At 49.7% G+C, this 22,040-nt stretch overlaps 1 protein-coding gene across 2 annotated transcripts in view; it reads left to right on the plus strand.

Moving 5' to 3' along the window:
• The window catches only part of LOC119373411 ((Lyso)-N-acylphosphatidylethanolamine lipase), a 64,458-nt gene that overhangs the window by 11,470 nt on the left and 30,948 nt on the right, over positions 1-22,040 (plus strand). The window contains exons 1-2 of one of the 2 annotated variants that reach the window (XM_037643441.2): positions 3,377-3,462; positions 15,546-15,697. In XM_037643441.2, the coding sequence (XP_037499369.1) occupies positions 3,383-3,462; positions 15,546-15,697 (232 nt within the window). In that variant the 5' untranslated portion in view covers positions 3,377-3,382. Of the gene's footprint in view, positions 1-3,376; positions 3,463-15,545; positions 15,698-22,040 lie in introns of those variants that run through there. The other variant, XM_037643448.2, reaches the window with a different exon arrangement.

A 22,040-nucleotide genomic window follows, 5' to 3' on the forward strand; every position in this document is an offset into this window, starting at 1 on the left:
CTAGCGTATATAATGTAGTCCTGTACAAAGTGTTGGGGGCCAGAGACCACATTTTTTAAAGCTTTTGACTTGTTGCCCGGACGTCTTCGCTTTGTTCTCGCAACGATGCCCGGATATTCTTCTTTGAGTGCCCGGACAACGGCGCTGGCTTTTGGTTCAAGGCCACTTGAAGGTCGCCGACAAAGGGGAGCTAAACCCGCCATGGTGGTCTAGTGGTTATGGTGATTGACTGTTGACCCGCAGGTCGCGGGATCGAATCCCGGCCGCGGCGGCCGCATTTTCGATGGAGGTGAAAATGCTTGAGGCCCGTGCACTTATATTTAGGTGCACGTTAAAGAACCCCAGGTGGTCGAAATTTCCGGAGCCCTCCACTACGGCGTCTCTCATAATCATATCGTGGTTTTGGGACGTTAAAACCCAACAATTATAATTACAACGGGAGCTAAAAGCTTAATAAAAACGTGACAGGACAGAGCATCTTTCTTTCCTCCTGCCGTCAAACCGATCCTACGTCTACGTCTGAAGAATAATACTGTGAAAAACGACATTCAGTAATGCGCCCGTCAGATTCTGGCCCTGCGCACTTTGCACGTGTCTCTTCTGTGGGGTTTTAGTGGTGTGTGTATTTGGGGTTTGGCCTTCCCGAGAGTAATTTATGCCGTAAGTGACGTGAACTCACGATTCATTGCACTGTTAAGTCGTAGTTAATATGAATAATATGCGCAAATAAGGGAACCGTTACTGCATAGAAATAGGAACAAACGAGTTATTGTAGCAAAATAAGAGATAAAAACAGGTGTGTGTGTGTGTGTGAGAGAGAGAGAGAATGGAGGAGGGGAAACTCCGATATGATATGTTCCTTGGCGAGTTTTACGGACGCTCTTGATGTACGCGCTCTAGCAGCTCAGCGACTATGGCATTAAGCTGGCGTTGAAGCGTACACTGGTTACGCGTTTTAAGCTCTGGTCAAAATTAATCTAGAGTTCCCCACTGTATAGCATGCCTAATAATCATATCGGCATTTCGGCACGAATAAACTTCATAATTTCTTGAAAGTTATCAAAGTGCTGATTGGGATTACAAAGGCTGAGAACCAACAAAAATAAAATTGTCGTTGTATCATGGAGTAGGCGCAGGCCTTCTTACAGTGAACGATCCATCATTGCCCTGTTCTCGAGGTACAAAGGACGGTCACTCACATTTGATTTTCTCTTTCTCACTTTCTACAATGAGAGCTTTTAAAGGGTCATTTGAGAGAATGCAGGACGTCTCAGTATCTTCTCAGGTGATGCTATCGCGACGGCTATCAACAATATGTGATGCAATAGCTTAGAAACAAGAAGGCACCCCCCAATGGGTTTCGAATTACTAGGGAGTTTTAGTGACGGGGCCCCAAAGCGGCTTGGGTACGTAAGCCCTTGCGTTCATTTGTATTCTCCGTGGATGCGGCTGGGAGTACAAAGGAACGCAAGAGCGTGCGTACGCGGGCCGCTTGGGGGCTCCGGCACTAAAACTCTCTACTCTCTCTGCGTTCTGGAAACGTGCGCTACACCTGCAGGCGACAAACTGTGGCAAAATGCTACCCCAAAAAGCAAGTGACTCACAAGGCCAAAAACACGATGCGGTGCACGGGAAGTGAAAGAAAGGATAGTAGGGCTGAACGGAATGCTCGTACGTGCACTGAGACGGCGCTAAACGTCTCTGAGCGCTTAAATTTTCTAACGCTTTCAGTGCTCTCAGCACTGCGCAGCTTGGGAAAAACAATAGCCTCAATAGTGCTTGTTCCAGCCTTGGTGGCGCTACCGAGGCTTACGAAGCAGCTCCAAGGGCTCCTGGTCACAGATTTCAAAGCTGCCCTAGGCTTTCCTTTCAGCTGCATGTCATTTCTGTCATTTTGCGTCCCTCGCGTGACACAGGCCTCGCCAAGCAGATCGGCTGTCTTTCGAGGGCAGGAACACGCTGAACGTGCAGATGGAGATAGAGCCTGTCAACACAGAAACGCAGAACGACCGTCGACCCGTCTGCTATCAGGTGGTCACGCCACGTAGGCAACGTCACTGCCTCGATGACAATTTGTTAAGACGGTACTCTGGCAACGCGCAGTGTTTGTCGAGGGAAAGCCCTGCCGACGCCTGGGGCGTGTGAGCAGCTATCTCCCGAGAGTGGCCGAGGTATCGGGAGTGCGTACTCGTGCCCTTCCACCTCAGTCGACAAGCTCGAGCGTATCGCCCATGCGCCCTGCAGCCTTATCGTGCCTGTTGTCACGGAAGCCTTGCAACCCGCGCAACGCGATAGCGTGCACCGCAGACCCCGTGAAAATGTGTCGTAGAGAGAGGCGCCGAAAGAGTAAACAGATTCCGAACGGAGGCCACGGTTGGCGATCCAGCACTTTAGAGACACACGTGTCCAGCTGATTCCTGCTTTTTCCACACTATACACAGTGTTTTGGTTAAGCTGAAAGAAAAACCAGCACTGTGGCAGTCGTCTGTGCTTTACCACCATGTCATTTCTCTCACTGACATTTGGAGCCAGGGATGTATACCTGACTAGTACAGCTGAGATTGTGAGATATTGGTATGGTATCAAGGTAGCCCAGACTGCCATGGCCGCCGCAGTTGTACAATGGCTGCGGCGCTCGGCTGCTGTCCCGAAGGTCGCGGGTTAGATCCCGGCCTCGACGGTCGCATTTCGATGGAGGCGAAATGCTAGAGGCCCGTGTACTTAGATTTAGGTGCACATTGAGGAATCCCAGGTGGTCGAAACTATCCGAAGCCCTCCACTCGGCGTGTCTCATAATCATATCGAGGTTTTGACACGTGAACCCCAGATATTTTTAAGGTAATCCAGACTACTCCATTGAGACGCTTAATAAGACGCAGGGATCATGCGCATAATACATACAAAAGATTCTGTCCGCCGCGGTTGCTCAGTTGCTACAGCGCTCTACACTGCACAGCAAGGCCCCGGGTTAGATTACCGTTAGCATATCGATCGGCGGCGCAATGAAAACAGAAAAGTCATGAGTTCGCCCACCACGACTTCTTCTCCCTTTGCTTACCTTGGGAACGTTTAACGTCGTAATTAAATACGCTGATCTAGTCTATAGTTATGTTTTGCTGCCGTTTTAGTAGCGTTTGATAACATCACGGGCATCTTCAACTCCCTTTAGATTCGGTCCCTTGTTGTCCGCCTATTGTAACGTACGTTGAAGGTGGTTGTCCTAAGGGGAGTTCCTCTTCCCTTTCCCTTCAGTGGCATTTCATCGTACGACAAGACCGTATCGCCGTGTGATTCACTCCGGAGAGATAAAACTGCGTCACGCTTTATCTAGGCTTTAAAAGCCCAGTTTCTCGGTGCCGAACGCCGCAGTGCGGACGAGAGAATGTGCGAAGGCTACGGGATCGCTCCCGCTGAACAGCGGGCGGATAGAAAATCGTCAGCACGTAAGAAATCTAGAAGCAGGTAAGCCACCACGGCGCAATATTTGTGTTTTCCCACTGGCGTCAGTTTTCACTTCTCCTTCGGTTAAAGAAAGATTGAAAGGCTTGAACAATGCGATGGAGTGTCACTATAAAACGCGCAACCTCCCATTGTCACTTGGGACACCATTCAGAAGGCAGCATTCATTGTTAACATTCTTCAGGAGTTCCGGCTTGTTCTTGCATTGCACGCGTACACGCTTTATAAATGTCATCAAGATTCCCGGGGCGTCGGACATGATAATACTGGATTGAAACCTCGACTCCTGACCGTGGTAGTAGCAGTTTGAAAAAGACAAAATAAAGAGGCCCTGATCCGATGTAAAAGGCGCGTAGACGACAACAGACAAGAGAGAGAGACACACACAGGGCGCCTAGAGGCGAGCTTGCCTTGACCATTCAGACTTGAGGATTTTACACACGCGCTTGCCATGACCGGCTGAGGGGTTGAAGCCGCCGAAAAGATGCCTCACGTCTTCTGGTAGCACTTTACGCCGAATGCAATACGAGAGCAGGCGTGCTTTACATGTGGCGACTGCGATCAATGAAACTGTGGCACTCGGGTTAGAAGAAACACTTAGCGGAGAGCCCGATGTACTAGAAATATACGATGTTAGGGTGAACAAATGGGCGTGTCAGTGTCTCTCTCGTCCGTCGTCGTCTTCGCGCCTTTTACATCACTGCAGATCATGCAATACCAACACGCCCACTTTTGGGGCCCCTAAAACATCTCTGATATTTTTTTTTTACCATTTCAAGTAAACAAGCGCATCGAGTTCAGAGTGCCTGAAAGGCTACTTGTGTCAGCGTTGTGCGCGCATAGGTGGAGAGTTTTCATTTTACCGGAGGGGGCGGGGGCCCGACTTGCTCTTCCACCTTTCTCTCTCACTCTCCCTATATATATATATATATATATATATATAGGGAGAGAGAGAGAGAGAGGAGTCCAACTTCCAAATTAAAGAATTTAATGTAACTTTAGTCTCTTACGTGCCCGCGATATCATAATGAAGATCTGTAAGTGGAAGACCCTAGATTTATTTTTCAATTTACACAAAGACATCGATCCACCTCGTAACTCTTGACTCGAAGCGAAAAAGGTCGCCTTCGTTGACTGCGTCGCGTAAAATCGATTCACGCAATGCGTGGGGTTAGGCTTTACTTTGTTAAAACATGCTCCACACAGGAGACAGTAGGCTAACGCTATCACGGGAAGCTTTAATTATATGCCAGTGAGTTCAATTCAAGATGGCCGAAAGTAATTCTGAGATGGTAGCAAATACCATTTGCTACCACTACACCTTGTGCGAAGCTGCGGTTATGAATCTGGACGAGTAATGGAGTTTCTCATTGGTGGCCGAACTTTTAGTAAAACCCTTTACTGATAAATTAAAACTGCGTACAATCTTTTCTCGGCACTTTTATAAGCAGGCATTTCGAAGAGTACCAATATGTAGGCAACCAAGAAATTACCCGTTTTTTTATTGGCGAGTAAGTTTGTGCGAAAGCGTTCACTGACTGACTGTGTCGGGATTGCTTTGTATTATCAGTATCATTTTTGTGTTCTCAAAACCATACACTACGGGGTTCAAGACAATTAGAGCGCAGACGTCCGTTCCTGCGTTGAGCGCATCGCAGTTGGCGTCGGCGGCGCAACCGATAGCGCGAACGACGACGAAAGAGAGCGAACGCGGTGTTTGTCGATATCACGGGATACTGGCCTCTAACCTCGTTTTCTTCCTCTGTCGCACGCACTGGCCCCTCGGGCGGAGCTCGTGCGCATGCAGGCCTGGCACGTCCACTACGGCTGACTTTGCTTGTCGTAACGGGGCTGTGGGCGTTTCACTTGGTTCGCGACAGCTGCAATGCACAGAGTATATATGTGCGTAGCACTCGAGCGCTGGCAGTTTCTGTGGCAATATGTAACGAATGTTACATTGCTACAACTGCGGATAGTCAAAACTTCAAACACCGCTGGCGTTGCCCGAACACGAGGCTGCGCTCAGCGAATTAGGCAGTATCGTAATCGCCGGTGAATTTTTTCATTTAATTGTCATAGCTTAAGTCGTCGCTTCAGTTGTTCATCAGCACAACATATTCTGCACGTAAAAATCCGTTTGAGAGGCACTTTTTCATTGAATGTTTGACTTGTCACTGGCCAATGTGCCGAACTTTAAATAGCTGAAATGAAAAAGAAGCCTCCTGTGAAATAGCTGCCAGACAGGACGACCCGGGGACCTAAGCCAAGCTCTTAAAAAATACCCTGTGCCGGCGCCAGGGGGGGCTCTGCCCCCCATGAGGCAGTCCGGGGGGGCCCAAGCCCCCCAGCCCCCCCGTACTCTCCGCCTATGGTGCGCGTATTTCAAGGTCGTCCTGGTTCCTTGCGCTGTGACACATCGAACTGTTGAATACATTCGGTTGACACTATTCTGTTTGTATTTTTGTACATATTTAAAGGTGCTCCCGCTTTTGTCCAATGCTAAGAACAGGAGTCTACATACTCCAGGGATTTGTTCTTGTAAAAGTTAACCAATTTCTAACACGTGATCACACCTGCATTGTCTAACGCGAGGTTGCTTAACGGGTTTAGGCTATATTCGATAGTGAAGCATGTTGCTTCGCCATCCTTTCTTCACCCATGATACTGCAATTAAATGCATGTCAACTCTGTGACGCATAAAGATGCCCACAATGCACACAGTTTTTCGCACAGTCTAATCACGCGTTCGCACGCGTACTGGCCACCGGCAGTGTATTGTACTTAAAGGGACACTAAAGGCAAATAATTTATGTCAGAGTGAAAGGTCAATGTGTGAGAACGTCTAAAACGTCAATAGTATCAACAGCATGGACCTAGTAATCGAGAAATGAAGGTAAATGTAGGACACGATGTGCGCCACGAGTGGGATATTTTGGAAATGATCCCGATGACGTCACAGAGTCCCGAGTACAATTAACCACTACGAATCAAACTAGTTGCAATAAAAAAGGAACCTTCCGTGCATCAAAAGACGTAATAAAATGCTGCTTGTTCGTTTCTGTTTGATTAATGGAAAAAAGAACCTCTTGGCACTGCCATGGGGAACGGCGCGAGTGGTTCAAAAGTTCCGTTTTCGCCGAGCTGCGCGTCTCAGTGGTAGTTTCGGTATCGCGTACTGCTGCGTGTGCTTGGCTCTCGCTATTTTCGCCCTGTCGATACTCTACTTCTGCTGCTGCTGGCCAAGCTAAGCTCCGTTACAGTGAACTATACAGTTTCGGAGTGACCCTTGGCTGCGTCTTGGCAAGGTTGATGGCCGCTGTTGCGCAAGAAACCGTAGCTTCGGCGGCCGGGCAGTAGAGGCGGGCAACGTTGGGAACGGCAACTGCTACGTCAGAAGGTCCGTTCAGGCGGATGATTTGAAGTGCAAACGTGATATCCTTTGAAAATAAGCATTTCCTTGGCGCGAAACAAGCACTACGAGGTTTCTACGAGGTTTCGACTTAATATTTAGACTGGACACCCACTGCCGCTCTCTGCAGGAGCAAGTGCAACAATGTGGCCAAACCAGAGCCCGAAATTCCGCCATATCCCCCCCCCCCCCCACCGCCGGGGATTCTTGTCCTGTCGGGGAAAAGGTCCCCGTGTCCTCCGAGGAGGCGCGGGGGGATCGCGCCCACTCACTAATCCGTGACGTCGTGGTCACGTGATCCGCAATCTCCCCGTAACACGAAAAACTTTCAGGGCACTCTGCTAACCAGTGTTACTTAACCAGATACGTAGGTGTAATTAATCAATTTCACGGGTATTGCATGCCAAAGCCGCGGTATGATTATGAGGCACGCTGTAGTGGCAGGCTCTGCATTAATTTCGACCACCTGGGGGTTAACGGGCACCTAAATGTAAATACACGAGTTTCCCTGTACTTCGTCTCCATCTGAATGCGACCGCCGTGTCCAGGAATTGAACCCGCGTCCCGGACCTAAGAACGCAATATGTTATCTGCTCAGCGTCCAGGGCGGGTTCTTGCACCTGGTTGTTTGCACAACCAGGTGCAAAGCCTGGTTGTGAATCTCCCATCAGGGACTTTGGCTCAACAGCTATGAAGCGGCTTTTTGTGCCGAGAACGAGACACGTAGCCCCATCAGAAACTAAAGTATTACCATACACTGCACTCGTTCGATCTGTATTCGAACGCGCATGCCCTGTCTGGTTGCCATTCATGCAGCAAACTTACATGCAATGCAGGAGCAATTCAGAGAAATGTAGTCAGGTTTATTTTCAATAGGTACACATTTACTCATTCACCAACCATGGTCCTTAATGACACACGTGTTCTAACCCTACATAACCGAACGAAGTTGGCGAGACTGATACTAGTACGTGTTTAATTTTTTGGAACATGTTAAAAATAGATTCTTCCACACTCGTCAACTATTCTCAAGAAGACCTGCACGTCATAAGAATTCCCAGTTCTAACAGAATATTCCTTCAGCCCTGTTTTGAATATCAATTCTTTCCTTTGGCAATCAGAGGCTACAACTCATTGAATAGGACTATGACTAACTATTCCTCGTTTAACAGGTTTTCAACTTTGGTTTAGGAGCACCTGTTGGCCATCCGGGTAGCTTTACTTAAAGTCCCTAGATTTTTCCCGGTGTCCCCGGGGCGAGTCTACTCGCTCCCGGGGACACCGGATCGCGTGCCGATCGCCTGGAGGCAGGTGGCTCGCAGCGGATGCTCCTCAGGAAGGAATTGCATCACAGCCTGCAGGGCGGCCAGCAGGTTTGTGATGAGGGTGTCCCGTGGGTCCTCTGCAGGCGTAGCGGGTGGGGCAGCAGGCAGGCTCGACCTGGGGGAGCTCGCCGTTGGCAGGAGGGATCGGCGCGAAAAATCTAGGGACTTTAGCTTTACTAGGACGCAGAAGCACACGTCGCAGCAGTTTGTGTCTAGACGCTTTACTCATTGCTGCCTCCGCCCCCCCCCCCCCCTCCCTCAGAATTTTTCGTCTCCAAAAGTGTTATTGCTATTCCACTACACTTATATGCGTGTTTACGGAAACATTGTAACTTGTTATTACTGCACCATTTTTTTTTAACTTTTACTCTTTTATGTTCATCTATTTCACCATTGTATCTGACCACCTATAACAGCGAATTCTTTGTGCCCTCCCTGCTATACTCTTCGAAGAGACTGCAGCAATATGTATGTGTGCAGAAATAAATAAATAAATAAATAAATAAATAAATAAATAAATAAATAAATAAATAAATATGCAGCTTGGGTTGCAATAGAAGCTGTGGCGCGTACGTTCTTCTTGCAAATAAATCACCGGATTGTACGGAAACCTCTCAACGCCTTAGTGTGTCTTATAAGCCACGTAAAAATATTTCGTCATCGCCACGTGCTTCGCGTCTGACTCATGACACTGCATCCCGCAGTGCAGCTGCAGTACAGACAGAGGGCCTTGTCTAAACGAGCCGGTTTCGCTAGGAAAAACGAACAAAAAGCAAGCATATACCTTTTCTTTTTTTTTCTTTTTTCCTGGTCTCTGAACAAACTGGGTTTTGTGAAAAGGGTCAAAGGCCTCCCGAGAGAATCCCCGGCGCTTGTATTCTTCCGCAATGTGCGGTGACGGAGACGATGCTTCCCATCTCCACCCTGTCTCTGGAGAAAAAAAGGAGTTTGGGGGGCCACTCAGTTCTCAGTCTCGGGAATCAGATATGATCTTCCGGCCGGCCGTTTGTCCGGTTGTGGCCCAGTCCGGTTCCGCAGCTAGAGTACACTGTGGTGGTGGTAGTGGTTCAAAAGGAGAAGGCAAAGGCACCTAATTTCTGCAGCCCAATAGGGAGCACGGCGCAGTGCCTTGGGGGGTAGGGGGAAGGGGGAGAAAAAGAAGAGAAGAAAGAGAAAAAGAGGAAAGGGGTCAAAGCCAGTAGAGCCTGGGCGGCTAGCAGACAAACTTTTTCGCGAGTGTACTCGTCCACACACGAGGACTCCTCCTCTGACGAGGAGAGTTCTCAGTAGCCTTCCACAGGTAGCTTTCAGTGGGGCTAGTATTTTCGTGTACTAGCCTTCCCCATTCTCTCCACCTTTTTCTTGTTTTCTAGTTCCCCCCCAGTCCCTTCTTGTCCTTAGCCTTGTTCCCCCCCTTTTTCTTTCATCATGGCTACTCCTTCTTTAACTATAGCTACTTTCAATTGTCGCGGTATTTCTCGAGCAGCTAAACAAGCTGAGGTTATTCACTTAGCTCGGTCTCGAAAAATAGACATCCTCGTTTTACAGGAAACATTCGTGTCTAGACTGGGTCAGATTTACAACTTTGACAGACAGTTTGGCACCAAATCCTACTGGAGTTATGGCGCGGCACATTGTCGGGGAGTTGCCATCATCTTGATGCCACGATTCACCGGCTCTGTGCTGCGCCACGCCAGGGATTCGGAAGGCCGTGTCCTGTCAGTAGATCTTGACTCTGGTATTCGGATTGTCAATATTTATGCTCCCACTCAGAGGAAGGAACAAAAGGATTTCTTTTCCTCGTTGGATCCATATTTGGTTGGCCCTTCTCGAGTTATTTTAGTCGGTGATTTTAACTGTGTTCTTGAACAAAGGGATCGCGTATCCCTTAAGGGAAATCCAAAGTATAGAGACAGGAAAGGCGACTTAGAGCTGCGGGAGCTTGTTGATGAGCTTGGACTGGTCGATGCCTGGCGCACCCTTCGCCCTGTACAGTCAGGAATGACATGGACAGGGAGGGGCAGCCGATCAAGGATCGACCGCTTTTATGTCTCGCCATCCCTCGTTCCCAGCATGCACTCCTCCTGGTTGTGTTCTTCCGCTTTGAGTGACCATTGCCTCCTTGCTTTGAGATTCGCCGATTCCAACCTCGTAGCACAGGGCAAGAGACCGTGGCGTCTGAACCCACGGCTCTTAAAGGATGAAGAAGCCGCTAAAGATGTTGCTGGGCTTCTTTGCCGTTCGCTGCTTGGCGGACAGGACTTAGGCGGCAGCGAATGGGATGCAGTGAAGGCCAGTGTCGCGGAGTGCTTTCGGGAGTGGGGCAAGCGGCGGGCACGCGAGGAGCGTGCTGAGATCAAAATCGTCTCAGACGCTATCCTCCTGCTCTCAAAGCCGCTGTCCGGTGGCCCCGGAGTAACCGCGGCTCTGACTTCGCTTCGCAAAGAACTTAGAGTCCTGCTTCAGCGACGCTGGGACCGCTTGCGAGCCACAGCGCGTGCTGAGCAGTGGGAAATGGAGGCATGGTGTAGCAGGAACGTCCTTCGTAGGCACTTAGCTCGAAAGAGAGCGGTTATGACCTCTCTCACAGATCCAACTACTGGCAATCTTGTTGAAACGCAGGACGGAGTTTTGGAACTGGCGAGGCAGTTCTACAAGAACCTTTATGCCAAACCACCTTCCTCCCCGTACTCGTTTCCCTTCGTCAAGTCCTATGAACAGGTCGATATCTGCGACTCCCCACTTGTTGAGGAGGAGCTTCTTGCAGCCCTCAAATCTATGAAGCGCAATCGCAGCCCAGGCTCGGATGGCTTGACCGTTGAATTTTACGTCAAGTTCTGGAAGGTTTTGGGGAAGCCTTTTACCACTCTTGTAAACAGGCTTCTCCGTGAGGGAACACTGTCAGCAACTCAAAGGGAAGGGCTCATCACTCTCCTGTGCAAGGACGAGTCGAGACGCACTGACCTGAGAGCCTGGCGGCCCATCACCCTTCTGAACTGCGATTACAAGCTCATAGCCAAGTGCCTGTCTGTACGACTCACTCCAGTGCTAAGCACGGTTTTGGGTCCGTACCAGGCATGTTGTGTTCCAGGGCGGTCCTGCCAGCTTCATGGCTTTGCTATCAGGGACCTGATCGAATGGGCGAATGCACGGAATCTCAGCGGCATTCTCTGCTCATTCGATCAAGAAAAGGCGTTTGACGTTATCAGTCACAGGTACCTTTTCAAGGTTTTAAGAGAGGCCGGCTTCAGCGGCCAGTTTATCAGTATGGTTAGGGCTCTCTATTCTCGTCCCAGCTCGGCTGTTGTAATACAGGATCGCATCTCGGAGCCTTTCGACGTAGGTCGTGGAGTTAGGCAGGGGGACCCGCTCTCGCCTGCCCTCTATGTGCTTGCGTTCGAGCCGCTTCTGCAGAGGCTTTCCAGTGACAACAGCATCGGTCGATTTCCCCTTCCACCAGGTTCCCCTCCTGTCGCACTGTTTGCCTACGCAGATGACCTCTCCATTGTTGTCCCTGATGAGGCCACAGTTTGCACCGTCTTGGACGTCATGGAGGGGTACTGCTCGGCGAGCGGAGCCAGGATAAACAGGTCCAAGAGTGTAGTCATGTATCTGAACTCCGCTCCTTCCAGCCCGCGTCCTGTTCACGGCCTACCCGTGCAACAACGCCTACGTATTCTGGGTTTCCATTTCGAACCGGATGGCCTGACTACTGAAAACTGGAGGCTGGCTAAGCAAAAGCTGACCGACAGGATTCAGGAAATCAGTGCCTTGGGATGCCCATTGACGGCCAGAGTAACGATCATTCGATCGCTGCTCTTTTCTTTTCTGACCTATGTAGCTTCCGTTATGCCGGTTGCAACCCGAACCAAGCTAGTCTTGGAGGGGCTCCTCTTTCGTTTCCTATGGAGTGGCTCCTCTATGTATGTGGCGCGTCCTGTGATCAAGTTGCCCAGGAATAAGGGAGGACTCGGAATTCCCGACCTGGGCATCGTGGCCACTGCGCTGCATCTTAGATGGACACGGGTAGCTCTCGAATCGGATATGCTGCTAACTCGAAGCTTTGCGTCGTTTTTCCTAAGCACACGACTGCGGCTGTTCTCACCTGAGGCATTTTCTAACTCAGTGCCTCGGGCGGGAACTCCTTCACCCTTCTATGCGGGGGCCGCCTCCACTCTGGCTCGTCTCCGTGACGCCAACCCAGGGATAGAGCTAGATTCTCTCGAGCTCCATGATCTAGTCGACTTACTCACGCCGGACCTCCCGGCCCACTGTGTGAGATATGACCTGTCCCGCCACAGTCCTAACTGGAAGCTAATCACTGCCAGTTTTCTGGACGCCAAGCGCGCTACATTCATGTACCGCATGGCAAGAGGGTGCCTGCCCATAACATTCAGGCCCTTCACGAAAATCCCTACCAGAGGAAAGTGTCCGTTTTGTGGCAGTAGGGAGGATTTGGTTCACATCTTCTCTCAGTGTGCACTCCCAGCAGCCCTCCTTCAAAGGATAGCTAGCTTGTATGGCCACCCCGGAGTTCCATTCGAAACCGTTCGGTTCTTGAATCCCCTGCCTGCGCAGGCGGTTAACCAGTACGTGCTTCTTCTCGTCGAGTGCTCTTACCAAGTTTGGGTGGCACGGTGCGCTGCCGTTTTCGATGGGAGGCGGCCGGGTCTTCACGAAGTACTTGCAAAAGTACGGAAGGAGATCTGGTTTGTCCTCCACCGGGAACGGCAGCGCCTGGGCGTTAAGAAGTTTCTCGAAACCTGGCACCGTCCAGCAGTCATCTTTAGTGAGTCAGGAGGGCAGATCACCATCACCTTTTAATGATGGCTCCCTTTAAGGTACACCGAACTGGCCTAGCGTGCCAGTCACTTGTGTTTGCGGAACCAACAGCCCGAGCCGGTCTGGGTGCATGCGACTTCGGTTGCTACACCGCGGTGATGACGGTCGAGGTCTCCGCTGTTGCTTACCCGTGCTTTGCATGCGCCCGGGTAATCCAGTCGCCTTGTTGGGCTCCACCCACGAGGTCCACGTCGGTCGTTTGCGTTCTGTGCTCGGTGACTCTGTTCGCCGCGACGAACGGCGGCCCCCTTGTCCGGGTAGGACACCGCTGGCCTTTGGCCACGCGGTACTCCCTGGGTACGTCTAGTTTGGGTGCGGTGACCAAGGTTGCCGTGCCAAACGATAGCCCCAATGTGGTTGCAGTTCAGTGCGCGACGATTGGACTCGTCGAGCCGAACTGTGGCCCCCCCGTCCGGGTAGGACCCCGCCGGCTCCCAGCCGTGCGGTATTTCTCGGGTACGTCTGTTTTGTGTGTGGCGACTGAAGTTGCCGCACCAAACTGTAGCCCCATGGCCGAGTCTCTCTGGCGTGGGGCCGTGAGACTGGCTACGTCTGTTTGGCGCTTCGCGCCGAGCGGTAGCCCCCTTGTCCGGGCAGGGACCGTCTTTCCGAAACAAACCTTCCCCTCCACAACCCGAGGGGGAGGAAGTGCCGGGATAGACGTACGGATGATGATGGGTTGATGAGTATCGTAGAACTCCGGGACAAAGCGCCTCCGGGCGCCGCGTCTCCTTCCCATCTGACAACGGCACTCGGGCAAGGCGCGTGACGTCACGGAGGGAGTGCGCAGGCCTTAACCTGTTCTAGGTGGCTTTGACTGGAACCGCCGATGTGATGCCCGCGAGCAGCTCCGCGTTCGTCAGGCCACCGTCCACGCCGTAGATGAAGCCGGTGCTGGAGCGACAATCCGCGGGCTCCCTGGCAGTGACAGGGACGCCGCCGAGCTCCCTGATGGCGAGGAGTTCCGACAAACACGTCGACGCGTCCGCGGCCACGATGTTTAGACGGTGGTTGACGCGCACTGCCAACACACCGGGCCGCTTAGCGAGCGCCGCGACGAGTGTCAGGCGCGGCGATCCGCTGAAAGAACCGCCAGGGGCTGAGGGACGGAACAGGGCTGTCCCTACCACGGCAGGATCGATCGCAGCAGCCGCGGCCTCGAGTGCCCTGGCTCTCCGCTGTGCTGCCTTGGAGACGACGGTGACGAAGTCGTCCTCGGCTGGCGGGGGGCCTGGACACGGGCACGGCACGGCGACCATGGTGTTGACTGGCCTCGGAGCTGTCGGGGCCTCTGCTGCGGGTGTCTCGTACTCGCGCGCCGGGAGCCGGCGCTTGGGGCGAGCTTTCCGCTTACTTTTCCCTTTCCTTCGCGCTGGGGCCGCAGGGGGCGCAGCCAAGATGCCGGCAGTAGGGTGCCTTCATGCGCGTTTTGTGGGTGAGGACATCTGCGTCGTCTACTGCGGCGCGGCTGCCATATTTTAGCCCAGTCTCACCCCTCTACGGCAGCTGCGCTGAGAGGCACGAGACGCGGGGCAAAAAATGGCGTCGTGGCGGCATCAGCCCCTTCAAGAATGGCAACACCCAAGGGGGGCGCACGCATCGAGGCACACTAGCCGGCAGAGGCCGCATTCGAGAGGAGGACTGTAAGAGCTGCTGTCAGGCTCGGCCATGGCTCGGCCATGGCTCAGCTCGTCGTCTCGCACGGGGGGGGGGGGAGGCGGCAGGTGCTGCTGCAGCTGTTGCTTGTGTGCCCGCCTGCTTCCGCGGGCACTCCGTTGTGTCTTCCTCGCGTCCACGCCGTGACGTCCATCTTGTCCTCGTCGGAAGCCGGGGGAAGAGGGGCCGTCGTCGACTCTTCGAGGCCGGCCGTAGGTGAATCGGCAGTCTCGGTAGTGTCAGGGCAGCTGGTGACGCTTCCTTGGCAGGGGCGGCGCCAGGATTTTTTTACTGGGGGGGCACCCACGACAAGTGGGTTCCTTCAGGGGGGGCAGAGAGGCTGGGAACATATGCATTGCATTTTGACTATGCTTGCTCTTGGGGGGGCAAAGGGGGGGCAGGCGGAAATTTTGGGGGGGCTGGAGCCCCCCCAAACCCCCCACTGGCGCCGCCCCTGTTCCTTGGCCTTCTCCTTCACCAATGGCTGTCACCGCCTGTTGCTCTAGCAGCTGCTGTTGTCGCTGCTGCTCCTCGAGTGCCTCGCGGGCTAGTCGCTCACGACGCCATTGCTCCATTTTGCGCGCGATCTGCGCGTTGAATTTGGAGTATGACAGAGGAAAGTCATCTCCACTACCGGCTTTCTGCACGCTCGGTGGCGGCGCGGATAAGCCTGCGGTATCCTGCGCAGCCGGGTGGCCGCTCATGGTAGTTGAGGGCTCTCGTGCGAGAAGGCCAGGTGGTCAGACGTATCGTGCACACGTCCGTTTACCACGGCTTCCCAAACTCAACTGTTCTACACTGTACCGCAGCCTCGCAAAACACCTTATCACTGCTCTCTCCCTCTCTCGATGCAGGTGGCGCTACTACAAGGAAACCCTGCTAGATATGGTGCGGCGTATACTCAGCTACTTCCTTACTGTCCTCACCCTCCGGCTACGCTCGTTCTTCTGTTGGTGCCCGTCCTCGAGACAGAGCCTGGATGAAGCCGAGCGACGTGTCCTTGGCTGTGAGTATTCGCATCGAGAATGTCTTATAATTATTAGGTTGTATAATTTAGAAGGGTGGCGGCTTGGGCTATAGTTGGTAGCTCATAGGACGAGGACAAAAGGTACACAAAGACGAGCGCTCGTCCTGAGTTCGCCCTATAACAATTGTTAGGTTGTATAACTTGCGTAGCCTATGTACCGTGGTACCGAGGCGGGTACTTCGAGCAGTGCTCGTGCGCCCGCTTCAGCACTTGGTTGGGTGTGCACGGGGTTGCTTCGCACGTGGACTGTGCGCAAGATGCCTGCAGCTCTTTACGGGCTTCAGTGTATGTGAGAATGAGTAATTACACAAAAAGTACATGATTATCCCGTGAAACTGACCATTCAAGGTTGTTTTTGAAGTGGAATTGATTCGAGATTCTGTGGGATTCGATCGGACGCGGAAGCTTTTCAGGTCTGGCCATGGGGCACAACGCTGCTCTACTGATGTACATACATACGCGAAATTAACATTGCGCTATCAAGCCTGACTCTTAATGCGCAATGCTCGGCAACTGCAACGGGATATTCGGTGTGCATGGCTGCCTACAGCTTTCGCCCCACCGCTGAGCGCAAGGGTACGCTGAGCTGACGCAGTGTGCCTTTGCGTTTGAATGCGGTCGCCTATATCGATCAATCGGCGCTCTACGGTGGCGCATTAAGCGCTGGCCGCTGTCTCTGTCGCCGAGTGCTATATGCGATATAAGGGTTAGCGGTAACCGAATGAATTCAACAGACATTTAAGCAAAGGAAAGCATAGGGGAGATTATTTGTTGTTTTTTGAAACTGTAGTGCAATAATTATGACACAAATTGAAAGGAATCAAAGTAGACGAGAAAGCGCCTTTTCAATCGGTCGGATCCGAACCCACAACCTTCGAATTATGCATGTTCGAATCAGAGTGTTCCACATTCGCCGCCTTGGATATATGAATAGCTCTGGCTAACACGTCCAGGGATTACACGCACAGAAATACCCAACAAAATAGACAGAGAAACGCCTTCCGTAGTTGCTCAATTGGTAGAGCATCGGACGCGTAAATCGAAGGTTGTGGGTTCGGATCCCACCGACAGAAGGGGTGCTTTCTCGTCCACTTCAATTCATTTCGGTTTACGTCTTAATTACTAAACTATATTACAAAAACAATTAATATACCTTATGCTTTCCTCTGCTTAATTGTCTATTTGATTCCTTTGGCTGTGCCTAACAAAAGAAACGAGCCCCTCGGAAAAAACTTCCCTGCTACATCTTAGCCATCTAAGCAACCACGGCGGGCGAATAAAAGTATTGTAATTCACTTTCGTACAGAGATATTGAAAGAACACAGCCATCCTTCCATAGGATGTGAATATGAATACTTAGATTATTTTGCAAGATAGTGTTTTCACGGACTGCTCTTTCGATGTGCGAGCGTATTTGGTGAGCATACGTGGGTGGTGTGCTAGAAATAAAGTTCGTTGGAAGGCTGGCGCTCTTTTTATGTCCTCATTTGTCTTAAGATGTTTACATTACGCCATGTTACCTTGTTAAGCTATGCATAAACACACCCGGGCAATACAACATTCATGGGCCCAGTGCCTCAAGTTATGGGTCGCGATAGGCCGATTCCTTTCGGCTTAAAAGTTCTATTTAGCCCATAATTATGAGCGCGTGATAATGCTCATCGTAAAATTAGCGCAACAGGAGCGCAAACTACACAGGGCAGGCGCAGAACTAATAGCTGATCAGATTTATCGCAATCAGGAAAAAAACAAATACAAACAATCCGTCCGCGCGCGCACCCTCGCACAGCTGGTATTTAACACACCATTCGAAAATGCTTATTACGCGATAAAACGGGCTGACAGACAACGGAAATACAACGTTCACAGTTTTTCTTTATGTATAATTTCACGTCCTTTGTTATCCATGTGCCTGATAATGACATGCGTTCTTAAATAAAACATGGAAGAGTTTCAAAACCCAATAAACGACAGTGCGCTGACAGATAAAACGAAGGCGTACCCTATGAATTATTGTTGTGCTGGCGTAACCTTTAAAGTGAAGTGCCAGTCTGTTTATTACACAATGTGCGACATGGTAATGGAATGTAATAAACTACACTACAAACGCAGGTAACAAAACTGACAGTCCTTTTAGCTAACGCTAAGGGTAGCAAAGACGAAAGGATATGCTCTCGCGTTTGATTCACTGTTAATTCAACTTTAATTCACTAACATTTGACTAGCCTTTATTTCTCCTTTGATGCCATTTAGTTCACCATAATCCGCGTTTGATTATTTGTATGCACCGTATTATCACTTCTAATCACTTGGCAGACCGCGGTGCCCACATTTTCGGTGGAGGCATAAATGCTTGAGGTCCGTGCACTTATATTTAGATGCACGTTAACCCCAGGTGGTCGAAATTTCCAGAGCCCTCGACTGCGGCGTCCCTCATAATCATATCGTGGTATAACATTACTTGGCAAACCCTTAATACTTTAATTCCCTTGAATACGCATTTCACCTTTAACATTTCTTCATTCACATTTAACTAACAGAGTATGCGGGTAAGCGTCACACGTGACTTTTTACCATTCGTGCTCACGCCACCGTACGCCGGAATTTTTTTACTCACGAGACATGAGGCTTTTTGCTTTAAAAGCGATTGCGATAGTTTACAGAGCCCAGGTAATTTCGTGACTGACTTATTCTATTCCCATGTACTGCTGCGCAGGTCCTTCCATTTTACCCTGAGTTAAAAAAAAAAAAAACCCGAAAACATACATATATCTCACAAGCTTTGACAATCTCAAGTCGATGCGAGAACTCGTGTATGTGCAGCATTACAGCAAACTGCCGTGTGTACTTACAATGTTTACCACGTCCCTTTTATTCGCTCAACTTTTCAAATTACTTGCTTGAAGCGCTGACATGTTAATTATAAATTTTTCATCGTCATGATCCCCAGCCTGTCCCGTGTTCGCTGCGTATCCCAATGATCATCAATTTACTGTCTCTTGCGCGAGCAGATTTTATTTCGTTCCTGCGAATTTCTCATCTTCACCCCTCCACCGAACGCCGTCTGCCTCGACTGAGTTTGTCATCCCTTGGTGTCCATTCCGTCCTTCTCACTGACCATCGGTTATCCGCCCGACGCATTTACGTGACCCTCAATTGTCCGTGTCCCCCCCTTTTTTTTCTCAATGTCATCAAAGGATATCAGCTACCGCTGTTTGTTCTCTGACCCGCTCTGCTCTCTTCCTATCTCTGAATGTTACGTTTATCGTTTTTTCGCTCCATCGCATGTTCCGTGGTCCTTGATTTCTTCGCGAGTGTACTTGTTATCCTCCAAGTCTCTACGCCGAACGTTAGAACGGGTAAAATGCAACGTTTATACGGTTTCCGCTTTATAGAACAGCGGTAAATTGCCTGTCAAAACCATCTACTGCGAAGAAAACGCACAACAAAAAGATGGCTTTTGCCTTCGAGTCGTCTTAGACTAGTGCATAAGTAACCATGCCACTTTTTTGCTGTCTAAATGAGGGAAGGGCAAATTAGTTTAATTTCTTCGCATTTATCTCCTAATTACTACAAATAACGTCCCCAGTACTTTCCTTGGCAAGATTCGATCAATCAATAAGCTTTATTTTATGTCCATTTCAAAACAAACAAAGGAGCGGCGAATAAAAGCTGTCTTTCGGCAGCTTGACGAGCCCGCCGCCCCCATTACAATAAGGTTTCACGGCAGCACAGAGACAGTTGTGTTTTGCACAAAAAATTGAAAAAAAAAATGCATAATTTCAAAGCTAGATAACTTCGAAACATAAGTAGATAGAAGAGCAACAAGCGACAACAACAACAAAAAAAGAATATATACGTATCAGTAACATAGTCTTTCGCGTCTGTTGGTTCTCATTTTTGTATTCTAGGTTGATTGGAGTCTATTGTTTTTTTACTATTCGAAATTACCTTCGTGATTAATTTGTGTAATTCTGAGAGTATACGATGGGTCTATAATTCTAAGTCTCTTGCGCCTTTCTCTTTAAGTATTAATATAATATTGACGTTGTTCCAGATAAAGGGTGCATCTGCGGTATCGAGACATTCTGCGTAGAGCATCGTGATTTTCTGTGAAGTCCCCTCCGTCCTTGTTCATATCAGATGTTATGCCGTATTCGGCTGCCATTCCACAAGACACGTCTCGTATATGGCCTTTTTAATCTCATCGATAGTTACACCTCGAACTTTGATAGCCTGTTCGACTTTCATTTCACTGATTATGACCATTGACTATGACCATTGACTATGACCACTAAATGAAGTTGGATGGCCTATCTCTGGGCTGTACAGTTGAGGATAGAATTATTCTGACAGCTTCTGATCTTTTAATGCGTGCGTTTGGTCCCTTCCTATGCAGAATTCCTTTTTAGCTTCTTTGATGCGGCTTTTTTTTTTTTTTTTGCAGCTGCTCCTATCTTTTTGACGTTATAATTCCGTATGTCTCTCGAGTTTCTGTTGGTTGATCAGCTTCGCAAGCTCAGCAAATTCTATTTTATTTCTCATGGTAGTCACTTTGATCTGCAGCCTCTTCTTTAGGTTATTCATGGTTTGAGCTAGCCTGCTTTCTTCTTGGCTCGGTGCTTTATCTACATCTTCAACTGCTGCTTCAGAGATCGGTGTAGTTATGGTTTCGTTCGTCCCCTATATCTCGCTTTTTTCTTTTTGTTCTTAGGCGTATTACTTGGTCTCAGGGGCCTGCATTATAGGTCGGCCCGTTTTTCAGTGGATAGTTTTTCTCTTGTTCTTCTCATGGCCAAGGGCTATCCTCGCCCTCACTAGCCTATGACCACTATACACTTCACCTTGCCCACTACTTCCGTGTCCTCTACTATGCCATGGTTCCCCGCACATTGTGAAATCAATTTGATTTTTTAGTTTCACCATTTGGGCTTTTTCATGTGCACTTCCTTTTTTTTTTTCTGCTTTCGGAGCAAGCTGTTCATTATATGGAGTCGATTTCTTTCTGCGAATTCCACTGGCATTTCTCCCCTGCCATTCCTGGAGTCGATGACGTAGAGGCCGATTGCTTGTTCACCGTTCTGCTTTCTAGCTACTGATTCGTCTCAAAGAACTCCGGAGTCAAGAATTTAATTTGTGCTGCAATTTACCTGCTCCTTTTTTTTTGTTAAAGAATGAAAGACGTCGAAATGCGCTAAATATGAAATAGATCCGCGCTCGCGCGGCGCTACTCAAACACTTGCATGCTTCCGAGGTTATTTGAGACAACTGACAACTTTTTAATTGACATGTTAACGATTCAAGCAATAATTAAATAGTTGAAGAGGGCATAAAAACAATCATTAATAAATAGTTGGTGAAGGCAAAAATGCCATACGTGGGGAAAATAAATGTAAATCACTTAGACTGACTAAAAGGATATATTTTTTTTCTCGGGCTCATTCATGGTCAGACACACCAAAGTCCTACAGAACTGGGCTCACTCGTACTAAGCCCCACTGAAATTTTGATCTGTTGGTCTCCCGCAGACTCAAAATTCTCAATATTTAGTTAAGTCGGACTCCGACTCACAATCGTCGTTCGGTCTGAGTGTGAGTGAGTCGATTTAAGGGAGAGTTTGCCGATCTACGCTTGAAAAAAAAAAACAACAAAACAAACAAAAAACGTATACGCAAGTGAACGGGAACTGAAAAACGAGTCGGGGAGTAGGTGGATATAAATAAAAGAGGGAGCGACTGCCGCTGACGGAATGAAAGCCAGTGACTGTTGCTGAGCGGACGCGAATAGGAACAAAAGTGCCACCGTTTTAGTTACGTTCATACTCGCGTCACCTCACACCCCTCCTCACTCACTTATGCTCAAGCGCTTGAAATGAGTGTGAGCAGATGACTCATAAGCGAGCGGCCTAACTTATGATAACGACGCCTGTGACTAAAGGTTAAACGATTCTACTTGATGCTACGTGGTGGACAGAGGCTGTAAGGAAGATATCTAAACGCTTGCTCTACAGTAACCACGGACGCCTCAGTGCGAAGAAAGTGCTCGTGAACTGTTTACGTCCCATCATTTTCGGCTGCACTGAAGCTGATGGTCGGCAAATAAACAGAACTCAGTCTCGCTCACAAAGTATACACTCACAGATGTAGATGGAGTACTGCGAGGGTAGAGCGACTGTATTACTCTCGCCAGAGTTCTTTAACGCCATGGGGGAGTAGTGGAGAGTTAGCCGCGGAACTTACTCTTTCCTTGAAGGCAGAGTAAAAGAGACCGCGAATTCTCTGCTACTCTGATAGAGTTCCCAATCCACGGAACTCCCGCCCCG

This window comes from Rhipicephalus sanguineus, chromosome 1 (genome assembly GCF_013339695.2).
Source record: "Rhipicephalus sanguineus isolate Rsan-2018 chromosome 1, BIME_Rsan_1.4, whole genome shotgun sequence".
NCBI classification, from domain to species: domain Eukaryota; kingdom Metazoa; phylum Arthropoda; class Arachnida; order Ixodida; family Ixodidae; genus Rhipicephalus; species Rhipicephalus sanguineus.